This window comes from Dreissena polymorpha, chromosome 8, assembly GCF_020536995.1.
Source record: "Dreissena polymorpha isolate Duluth1 chromosome 8, UMN_Dpol_1.0, whole genome shotgun sequence".
Lineage (NCBI taxonomy): Eukaryota > Metazoa > Mollusca > Bivalvia > Myida > Dreissenidae > Dreissena > Dreissena polymorpha.
Genome location: NC_068362.1, coordinates 49,612,866 through 49,624,802, shown reverse-complemented (window position 1 = coordinate 49,624,802; position 11,937 = coordinate 49,612,866). Strand labels below are relative to the sequence as shown.

General features: G+C 36.7%; 1 protein-coding gene across 3 annotated transcripts in view; it reads left to right on the top strand.

Annotated features, from left to right (window-relative positions):
• Positions 1–2,853: 2,853 nt before the first annotated feature.
• Positions 2,854–11,937, top strand: part of LOC127842390 (uncharacterized) — a 48,900-nt gene continuing 39,816 nt past the window's right edge. For 2 of the 3 annotated variants that reach the window (XR_008031593.1, XM_052371875.1), the window contains exons 1-5: positions 2,854–3,179; positions 3,837–3,965; positions 4,403–4,525; positions 10,794–11,039; positions 11,791–11,911. Coding sequence is in view for 2 of the 3 variants with exons in the window: in XM_052371875.1 (XP_052227835.1) it covers positions 2,879–3,179; positions 3,837–3,965; positions 4,403–4,525; positions 10,794–11,039; positions 11,791–11,911 (920 nt within the window). In the remaining variant the exon portion in view is untranslated. The remainder of the gene's footprint in view (positions 3,180–3,836; positions 3,966–4,402; positions 4,526–10,793; positions 11,040–11,790; positions 11,912–11,937) is intronic. The other variant, XM_052371873.1, reaches the window with a different exon arrangement.

The following is an 11,937-nucleotide window of genomic DNA, read 5'->3' as shown; positions in this document are numbered from 1 at the left end:
TGGTCAGCATGCACTAGGTCGCTTCCGGGGGCTTGTTCGTCCGAAAGGGGCCCTTAAAGGGGCATTCCCACTCACAGGCAAAATGTCGCGTAATACGCTAAATAGGCTGCACCTGACTCCGATCCTAATTAAAATACCCGGCCGAAACTAGTTCAGCCCGATATGCAGTCGACGGCTGGTCAGCGTGCACTAGGTCGCTTTCGGGGAATAACTCTTGTTCGTCCGAAAGGGGCCCTTAAAGGTGCATGCCCACTCACAGGCAAAATGTCGCGTAATACGCTAAATAGGCTGCACCTGACTCCGATCCTAATCAAAAGTCCCGGCCGAAACTAGTTTAGCCCGATAGGCAGTCGACGGCTGGTCAGCGTGCACTAGCTCGCTTCCGGGGGATAACTCTTGTTCGTCTGAAAGGGGCCCTTAAAGGGGCATGCCCGCTCACATGCAAAATGTCGCGTAATACGCTAAATAGGCTGCACCTGACTCCGATCCTAATTAAAAGTCCATGCCGAAACTAGTTCAGCCCGATATGCATTCGACGGCTGGTCAGCGTGCACTAGGTCGCTTCCGGGGGATAACTCTTGATTGTCCGAAAGGGGCCCTTAAAGTGGCATGCCCACTCACAGGCAAAATGTCGCGTAATTCGCTAAATAGGCTGCACCTGACTCCGATCCTAATTAAAAGTCCCGGCCGAAACTAGTTCAGCCCGATAGGCAGTCGACGCCTAGTCAGCGTGCACTAGGTCGCTTCCGGGGGATAACTCTTGTTCGTCCGAAAGGGACCCTTAAAGGGGCATGCCCACTCAAAGGCAAAATGTCGCGTAATACGCTAAATAGGCTGCACCTGACTCCGATCCTAATTAAAAGTCCCGGCCGAAACTAGTTCAGCCAGATAGGCAGTCGACGGCTGGTCAATGTGCACTAGGTCGCTTCCGGGGGATAACTCTTGTTCGTCCAAAAGGGGCCCTTAAAGGGGCATGCCCACTCACAAGCAAAATGTCGCGTAATACGCTAAATTGGCTGAACCTGACTCCGATCCTAATTTAAAAGTCCTTGCCGAAACTAGTTCAGCCCGATAGGCAGTCGACGGCTGGTCAGCGTGCACTAGCTCGCTTCCGGGGGATAACTCTTGTTCGTCCGAAAGGGGCCCTTAAAGGGGCATGCCCACTCACAGGCAAAATGTCGCGTTATACGCTAAATAGGCTGCACCTGACTCCGATCCTAATGCAAAGTCCCGATCGAATCTATTTCGGTTCGATAAGCAGTCGACGGCTGGTCAGCGTGCACTAGGTCGCTTCCGGGGGATAACTCTTGTTCGTCCGAAAAGGGCCCTTAAAGGGACATGCCCGTTCACTGGGAAATGACGCATACGAGAAATAGATAAATAGGCTGCATGCACGGGGCCGACCCTAATTAAAAGTCCCGACCGAAACTAGTTCAGCCCGATAGGCCGTCGACGGCTGGTCAACGTGCACAACGTCGCTTCCAGGGGATAAATAGGCTAAATAGGATGTTTATGTCTACGTATGTACTAAACTTGCTAAATAGGCTAAAAAGGCTGTTAAATAGGCTAAATAGGATGTATGTTTTGACCTATGTACTAAAATTTCTAAATAGGTTAGAAAGGCTGAAGAGGCTGTTAAATAGGCTAAGTAGGCTAAATAGGATGTATATTTCAACCTATGTACTAAATAGGCTAAATAGGCTAAATGTGCTAAATAGGCTAACTTCACACACGTTTGTATATTACGATTTACATAAATTACGACGTTTCAGTGAAATAGCGTTTCATCAAGCAAATCGTAAATTCATCTTACATAAATTTGATACATAAATATACGACTGGGTAAGGGCAACCGTAAATTAACGTAAACAAACGTAAATGGCGGTCGTTTTCCTCATCGCCGATTGCTGATATTTTACCTGCGATTGCGATATTTTTTAAATAGCGTTTCATCAAACATATCGCAGATTCTTTCCGGTAGTTTGCCGGTAGTTTAGTGCTATGAGCGATAATCGCTCACAGTCTACTATCAAAATGACGTCAAAAACGGGCACCTGCTGAATCTCGCGCCACCTGTCATATTTGACAGACGATCAAACAACAACAATGGCACTTGTAGAAAAGCGTTTATGTAGACAAGAACAAGAAAAGCCTTTGAATCAAAGCAGAATATATATCTTACACAGCACCATAAATCTGATTTAGTCCTCAAAACTAAAATAATATATCAAGTTTCAGCTTATATCTTTATTAGGTCGTTATTTCAAATATAACCATATATCTTATTGGGTTAGAAATGCAGTGTTAACATTTGATTAGAATTAGAAATATAATACTTTATTGTAACATTCTTAAGACAATAAATTCCAAACAATGCAGACTTTTCTAAGTGAAAACAATAAATTTATCTTAATAATAAATTAATAATTTGACACAACTTGTTTTTCCAAAAAGTGAAACAAAGTTGGTATAAGTTGTATTTATCAATTAACAAACATGATCTTACGTTACACTTTAGTTATTTAAATTTGTTGGAATCTGGATGTATGTTTTGACCGAGTTTATATTTTTATTAGAACAAAAAGAAATTTAAGTTCATTTTTATACTATTCAATATTCCTTTAAAAAATAAATGATTTGAATTTATTAAAATAAAAAGATGTAAGATATTAAATACATTGCTTGTTCTTTCAATATTATTTTACACGTGTTATCAATCTGGCTTCAAAGGTCAATGTCCTTATTATGTGTTAATGGGTTCGACACATGCTTTCTTACTCTTCTTGCGGGTCACTATCTGAGAAACATAAACTGTAACATAAAAGATGAAACTTGTAAACCGTTAGAGTATTATTTTGTTAAAGGTAATTTAAATTTCATGTTTCTGCATATGGTTTCACATACATTTTACCATGAAGCTTCTATTTCGAATTTAATTTGTGAGAATTATTTTGAACTGACAGATGCCTGTATATGGGGAGAGTATGACGATTGTCCGTCCTGGCCTAGCTGTTCTAAGAGCTGTGGTGGTGGTTCAAGGTGCAGGACATGCGAGTCGTGCGTCTTTAAAATTGACAAAACTTTCTGCGAAACGTGCAATGAGTTTTGTTTTAATGATGGCGTGTATCAAAGCGGATCCTGTCAATGCCAAGCTTGGAGATCGGGAGATTGCTGTGAGCGTGAGTACTCAGCATCGGCTAAGCATAACGTTTTTTTTAAACATAAGCGTAGCGCAATGAATAAATTAAACAAAATGATCTGTTTCTGTCTTCGTATTTAGAAAGGATTCTTAAATTAAAACTATTGGGAAATTTGTGACGATTAGGGACGGACAAAGTTAGACAATAATGATCATGTAGTACTGCAATATATCTGAACACTTAAGGCATTTTCCGATTTGAGGAGCAACAGTTGACGAATTGAACAATAGTCCTTAACGTGGCGGCTATAATAAGGCTCTTATAAATGATCGTTCCCTTGCGCATGTTATTCTTAAGTAAATCGTTTACTTTTGTGGTATCTTTAATGTATATTAATGTATAGATCTATATTTCAGTCAACGGGCAAAATTTTGTGTGTGTGTTTTTTTGACAGTTTAATCAATGTATGTCATATATGAATTATTTTGAATATATAATTGAACGTCGCTCAGTTGTAGGGATATTCATAAAAATGATTAGTGTCACACTGTTTTAGCTTATCACGACATTTAAATATGATAGATTTAAGAGAATAAATAATACACATTTAAACTAACGTATTGAAGGCTTAAATATATAGTATAAGAGCATATGTCGCTCACTGACAATTGCTTAACTGTACATGTATGATTTCAGAATGCAGACAGATTAACATCGCAAAGTGTCTACCAGGCAGACAGGAATGTGGTGGTTCCCCAGATGGAGTCAGGTGCACACAGTGTGAAAACGGCTACACATCTGGTGGCTACGGAAAAGGCTGTATAGGTATTGTTGAGATTGCAATTGTTTGATGTTTACTGACGTAACATTTATTTATTTTTGGCATCATGTGATGGTCATTGGACAAGTACAAAGGCACGTTTTCTAAAAGCGTAAATGAAATATAATTGTCTAGCCACATTGGCGACCGATACGGAAATTGTGTGCAATATAGCAAGATAAGGTATTTCACGATTTTGTGAAAGGCATAGAATAATTCAAACATAAATGCATTAAGACATTTACAAGTATGAACATCAACTCAAAATTGTTACTTTCATCTACATTATAAATACATAAATAATAATTCATGGTCAATTTTCTTTGCACAAACAAACTCAATCATACCCATCCGTATATTATCGTTATTGGAGCTGAGGAAATAATGCGGAAATGTACCTATTTGTATGTATTTACACTAGACATACACTTATTTTAAACAGATGTCGACGAATGCCGCGACGGTACTACAGGATGTAGTCATGGCTGTGAAAATACGGCTGGGTCATATAGATGTACATGCCCAAATGGATATGTATTGAATTCTGATGGCCAAACATGCAAAGGTATCGCGTTTATGTAGACACGAACATCGGTTTTATAAATCAGACCAAGTAGTTTGCAATATAATGTTGTCCGAATATGTCAATTGTTTTTCTGGAAATTTACAAATGAATAGCAAGTTTTATTATGTATCTACCAGGAACAATACTTAAAATTAATTTCACATCATAAATCAATACTGTTTTAGACATTGGCGAATGTGTGCCTGACATCAGTGGCTGTTCGCAAGTATGCATCAGAATCGGTGGTTGGTTTGCATGTTCTTGCTACCCTGGCTGTCAAGTTAATATTTCGATATTTGTAAACAATTAATATATATATTAATTATATATATATATATATATATATATATATATATATATATATATATATATATATATATATATATATATATATATATACACTTGTAGACTTTTATAACGCAGCACTTTTTGAACTTGGCTATCTTAATTATTCGCAAAGATTAATTTAAACGTGTACGTGTGATCATTGGTCTCCACTTGGCGCATGCTCACGATAAAATAATTTATCCGTTACGATCCGCACTTTAGCACGAGCTTTATATGTAGATATGGTTTAATTTTTTGCACGTGCAAATGATGAAAAGCAATTTATTTCTATAAATATAAATAATATTATCTATATATAATTCTAATTTATTTTCAATGTCATCATACTATGTCAGTTCTTACACCGGGACAACATACAATTAATTCCATAAAGAGCTGTGTTGTGAATCAAAATGCGCACTTCTGCTGTTTGAAGCCGCACATCAGCTAGTTTAGGGCAAGGTGCTAACAGGCCCGTTACTTCGTCAAACATCAATAGGTCGAAACGAAACTCGAATTTAATTTGTACGTTATGTAGGTAGACTCACTTACGCACACAATAATGTTACTACCTTCAAGCGGTTAAGACTAAAACGCATATAATTGTTAGAAAAAATTGTGAAATACAAGGTCGGTTACTTCGTTAAAAATGAAAGGATCGGATCGAAACTCGAGCTTGATCTGTAAATCATGTAGATGGACTTACACACCAAAATTAAGGTCGGTATCTGAAAGCTTTTAGAACCATTCTAAGAAGGTGCTACTTTAAAGGAAATGTATGGGTCCATGACCCGTAAATTCGTCGAAAATCAAGGGACCGGAACGAAACTCAAACTCGATCTGTAAGTCATATAAGTAGACTCACACACCGAGAAGCACGTCGATATACAAAATGTATGCAAGCTTTAATGATAAAAACTCAAGAAAACTGTTATTTTGGGGAAAATAACTAAGTCCAAGACCAAAACTCAATCGACCGGATTAAAACTCAAAGTAAATCAGTAAGTCATGAAGGTTGACTCACAAAAAAATAGGTAAATATCTTATCGCGTTTAGAAAAGAAATAACCGGAAACTTATTCCGGACGGACGGACGGATGGATGGACATTGCGACTGTTATATGCCACCCTACCAGGGCATAAACAAATTTCGCTTGTACGAATGTTCAGAGGCGCAACCGCTAAATTGGCTTGTTACAGGCCGCTCATTCATTTAGAGATGTATTTTTACATAGAATCTACGCCTATTTCGTCATATCCGTGTTATTAGGACGGGTAATGATTTATGCACATAATAAAAATTTGATTTTGTTATATATTCCTATTGATGGATTTGTGAAAAATACAATTCGTTCGTGAAGCCTTTCACAAATAATAAGTTTCAAAAACGTAAGGCCTCTTAAAAGTACCATTACTTCTCAAAAACAAGTTAACACCTAAAAAATCAGTGTTTCTTATGGCAATCGACGAAATGTCAACGCCGATGTGGTCTGGTAAAATAGATGTGTGTAGATACAAAATGTTCGTTTTTATTATTGTTTCGCATATTTAATTCCATTTTCATTTCCCGCAACGATATCTATTCATACGAGTCATGAACACTAACATGGTACCATATTAGTGTTCGTTTGTCGTTTGATTAGATATGTTCGCGGGAAATTAAACTGGCATTAATTGTGTCACAAATAAATAAAATCGAGCATTTTGTATCTACAAAAATCTATGTAATCATACCACATTTAGCGTCGAAATTGTGGCTTTTGCTATAAGGACCACTAATTTCTGTATGCCATAATGTCGAAAATGTGTTCGGTCTTCAAAATAAGCATTAATGCAAAGCATCAAAGGGCGTCGGGAATTTTAGTGTAAAAGGCACTCAATGAAGTTACATGGAACGATTTTTTTCCAATGTAAATATCAATATATTGGCCGATTATATAAAACAAAATAGAAAAAGATACGGGTATAACCATTATCTATGATTTTGTGTTTTAACCCCCAAATAACCATTATCTATTATGATGTGTTATAACTCCCAAATAACCATTATGTATGATTTTGTGTTGTAACCCCCAAATATTTCATAGTTCATTGTATTTACTTTAGTTTCATTTTGTACTGGCATCCGTGTGCAGTTTTCATTTATGGAACGGAACTGTGTAGGTTTTTAAAAAATCTGCTTCATTTTGTTAGCGTAATTTCATAGTGTTTCTCAACTTCAAGGGGAGATGATTCTTAACTTATTCTTACCTTTCTCATTTACGATAGGGGTTGAGTACACATTGATATGAACAACTGTCAAAGTTTTAATGTGTTTGCGAACCCCTCCCCCCCACCCTCTCACACATATATTTTATTTGAAAAAATAAAAACAAAAAATGGTTACAATAAAACATCATATTTATTTAAACTAAAATGTCTACATCAGAACAAAAAGTTAACATAGAACAGAAAATAAAATTATTTGATTCTACTGGGGTTCGAACCTTGGGCCTCTCTCATGACAAGCGAGAGTGTAACCACTACATTACGGAACCGCTTGAAGAATCACCTTCTAACTAAGATATTATTAAGTGACTGTTGTGTAACGGTTATCAATAAAGCAATAAACCGTGTCATCGCTGTCGTCTTGCCAAATTAAAGAAATACGTGTTAACCAAAACTCGAACAGCCAAAGTCTGCGCTATTGTTAGAAAAACAACACAATAAATATATTTTGATTATGTATTGTGATTCAGAAAGATTCACCGGTTCGCGTATTTGCCTAGTCCCTGTGATCTTTCATTATTGCCCAGTCCCGATGATCAGTTATTGATTAAAAGAATTAGCTTTGCATTATTTGCAATAAATGTTGTAGTTAATGTAACAGGTACAAATGTAGTAATTATTAACACTTATTTACACAAAAAAATCACCACTATGCAATATATTCTGATAACAAAAATATATACATTGATCCGTAAAATAACTTCTCCCATAAGCGAAAACGTATATCATACTAGTCGCCGCACTTCAGTGCGACGCAAATAACATACGTAGTTGCATTAATGATCGTCAAAGCTGTCCTTCTGCAGATGGATACTGTTAGTTTGGGCGGCTAAAAAAACGAACCGAAAACATAATATGGCAGATACAAAGACAGATTGTAGATTATTTTTTTAATAAATGAAGAAACTGTACGAGCATGATTCAAAGGAGAAAAAGTATTAAATCATGATGTACAATTATTAATAGAAGCATACATTTAACATCAAACTGCTATAAAAAAATATAAAGGAATATGATTATTCTTTTTATGCTTGTTTGTTTGTTTGTTTGTTTGTTTTGTCTTTGGCTGCATTTTCACGCCATATCATTGCTCACACAGCATTTAGAAATGCGAAGCTGGCCAGAGTGTCGTCAAATTGATTTTATGAATCAGACGAGTTCATTTTGAAACCATCACTCTGTTTTAATATGCACAAGATATATCTTGTTTATTCGTTGTTTAATGTAGAGCGAACGGGATGTGTAAACGAGGTTTTATAGAGAATAACAGGTTACTGCCTGATCGTTTTGTAATATATCAGGCGAGGCTTAGAATAAAATAACGGCGAGGCTCTCCGAGCCGTTATTTTATTCGTGCCGAGCCTGATATATTTACAAAACGATCAGGCAGTAACCTGTTTTCTGTGTATCATACCACTGACACCACTCATCCCGTTTTTCAAGAACTAATGAAAAATAATCGCTACGCCCTGGAGCCGCTGCATTCGTTTATCGCGTATGAATCTATCTAAAAATAGCATTGTTCCTCAACACGAAAAGTAGCGCCATTTAATGTAATTTAATAACGCTGTTTCTTTCTCTTTCTTCTTTTATTCTGCAACAAAACTTTAAGCAGCAATACTTTATTACACAAAATGAAAGCATATATTATACATTTTAAAGGCAAAACTTGATAACCGTTGTAACATGTCAAGGCCAGTGAAGTCGCTCACGTCTTCGCAGTGTGTCAACACGTGTAAAGAATTGAATGATGTTTTTATTATAATTTGGAATATATACTGCGCGTTTGGTTTACTGTGGTGGTTGTTCGTAGATATTGAGGTTCTGCACGTTAAGTACAGCTCCAAAAAACATGTCATTTATTGCATTTTGGCCAGGAAACTGTGCTTGTGAAACTTCCGGTAGGGTGGGGAGAGAAATGTTCATTTCGGAAATGTTGACAGAAGTGCATGAAACAGATGGAGTTGCAGTAGAACATGTTGCCAAAAGGTTTGAACATCTTTGTTGTGTATGTTCGGAAATTTAACTGTAATTGGTTATTGACTGTACGTTATTGTGTCCTGTTATTTGCATGATTTCGGTGGGTGCGATATTGGAATCCCTTAGTTTTTGAACAAGGTGTTTTCTAGCAGAATGATTACTTATGTTTTTTGTTTTTTCAAAACCGGCCTCGATTGCCATAATTTCAACATCTTGGAAAAACAATTTTCACCAAGTTTCTGCCGTGATTAAACAGTGATTAAAAATACATTTTCAATGTGTGTTTTTTAGATTTTTCTGCTTTGCTTTCAGGCAGTCATGTGTGAGAGAAAATCTTGACCACTGCTCCGGAAGATAGAGTATGGGTACTTTGCTCTTTGAAGTTTCCGTCAATGCTTCCAACGATGCTACGCAATGTGACAGGCTCGTATTCATCATCATCATTCTTGCGAATGGAGAGCAGATATGTGGCAAGATTTTCATCAAGATGGTCGACTGATAAATTGTGGATTGCCTTCGTTTCGCCTTTCTTGGCAAGATATTTTTGAAATCGACTGACATCTGCCAGTGTTTTCCGGATAGTGTTTTTGTTATCTTCGGCTTCAATTAATTTTTGTACATCTTCGGTTGTTATTTCTATGGCGTTTGGTATGTTTTTACTGTTCTCAGTTTTTGATTTTGTTTCAGTAAGGGATTCTAAATAACTTTTATTTAAATTGACATTTGCATTCGTGATTTCATCAAATGGTTCATTAAACACACTAGGATTTACTCCAAACTGATTGGCAAAGTCTTCCCCAGACATAACAACTTCCTCCATTAAACCGTCCCAAACAATGTCAAACTTACCTTTATCCACAAAGTATGACATGGTAATGTTTATTTATTTATTGTATTTATATATGTTTTTTATGTTTAAGTCCTTATTTTCAAAAGAAATTAGCTTTTAACGAGCCTTATCAAACACAATTCATGTGGCAAAATTGGCAAACTGTAGAAGACGACAAATGTAACCTTAATAATAATTTATAATTAAAAATATTTCACTATTTAATGCATATTACATTGGGTTTTATTGTGAAGTGCGTTTCTATTTTATTGTTTACTATTTTTACTGTTTTTTATCGTTTGTTTTATTTGTTTGGTCTGTTTATTTTAAGTGCTGAACTTTTGACATAACCTTTGACCTTTGATGTTTGCATATGAAGGCGTGACAAAAAAAGTAGTCCGTTTGTTAAATGACGTCATCAGCATGTACTTATTCATTCTAAATATTAGTAAAATACCTTTTTTTCTGTTTTTGTTGTTGTTTGTGGATTAAATGTTATACATATTGGTATCAAATTGTTTGTTTTGATAAATCTGATTCAGTTTTACAATAAAACAAAACATTGTACTTAAGTCTCAGTAGCCTCCACACATGACTGATATATGAACTACCTGTTGACCGTGATATAAAAAAAAGATATCAGACAACAGGATATCAAGCAGATATCAATGTGGTGGTATGTTATACACTTGTATCACATTTAGTCCCATTGCGTCGGAAAACAAACTGATAGTTAAAACATGATATTTCTTGCCTATACAGTATGTCCCTGATATATAAATCGTATTACAATAGTTCATATTCCAATCTACAACACCTGAACTTTGTACTCGAAATGTTACGTATAGCGATTGTGTGTCCATAGCAATTTCGGTCCATGGTGAACTTCCCGTCGCGGTGTTTTGCGAAGACGGGTGGACACAGTTCTCCCTGGATACAGGAACGGGTCAAATATGCCTCCAATTCAACACGGAAGCGCGGTCATGGCAAGATGCCGATAAACACTGTGGAGAAAATATTGCGAATTTGATGCAGCTGGATCTGATGTACCATTACTTCACTATCACGGAAGTCAGAAAACAAATGGGAATAGGGAATATCTTAGTAGAAAGTATGTTAGCTTTTGTGTAAGCCATGTTTATCAATATAGAAATACTACACTATTTCAAGAAATAACCAAGTTATATTCATTTTATAAATTTATTTTTGTTGATCATTTACAAGCATAATTATCATAGTCAAAAGCATCGTCATTAACAACAGCAACACCAGCAGCAGCATTGGCATTCGCATGATAATTGCTTCATAATCATCATCATCATCATCATCATCATCATCATAGTAACATCGTCCTATCAACATCAACCTCATTATTATAATCATCATCATATTAATAATAATGATAGAATGATAATGTTAATCATCACTTCCATTTTCATTACCACCATAACAATCACCTTCTGATGATCAAAACATGCGATGTTAAAACTTCGTATCCAACTTACCCATGGTTATGCGGGAGGCGGAAAACGGCAAGGGGCGAGGCATGGTATGGTATTACGCAAGGGGGGCGTTAGAGGGTAAGGGTTAGGGTTAGAGTTAGTGTTAGGGGTCGGGTTATGGTTTGGGTTAGCCTAAACCCCACCCTAACCCTAACCCGACCCCTAACCTTAACCCTTACCCTAACCCTTACCCTAACCCTTTTTGGGGGTTATCATCCCTGACCATGCCTCGCCCGTTGTAGTTTTCCGCCTCCCTGGTAATGCATATGTGGCATCACCGCTTTGTTCAAAACATTTTTAGCTACATGTAGCATCAAATGTCAGGATGACAGAATACAATGCCGTGTCTGTTTTGTAAAGCTTTGCAGATGAAGGAGTTCTGGTCGGGCATGAACGTGCAGAACGGGAGACTCATGTGGGACGACTATGGGCCTAAATACGTCAATCTTACACAATTAGGCGTCGGCGGCACGAGACAAGAGTAAGTATCGAGGTTTATTGTACTTT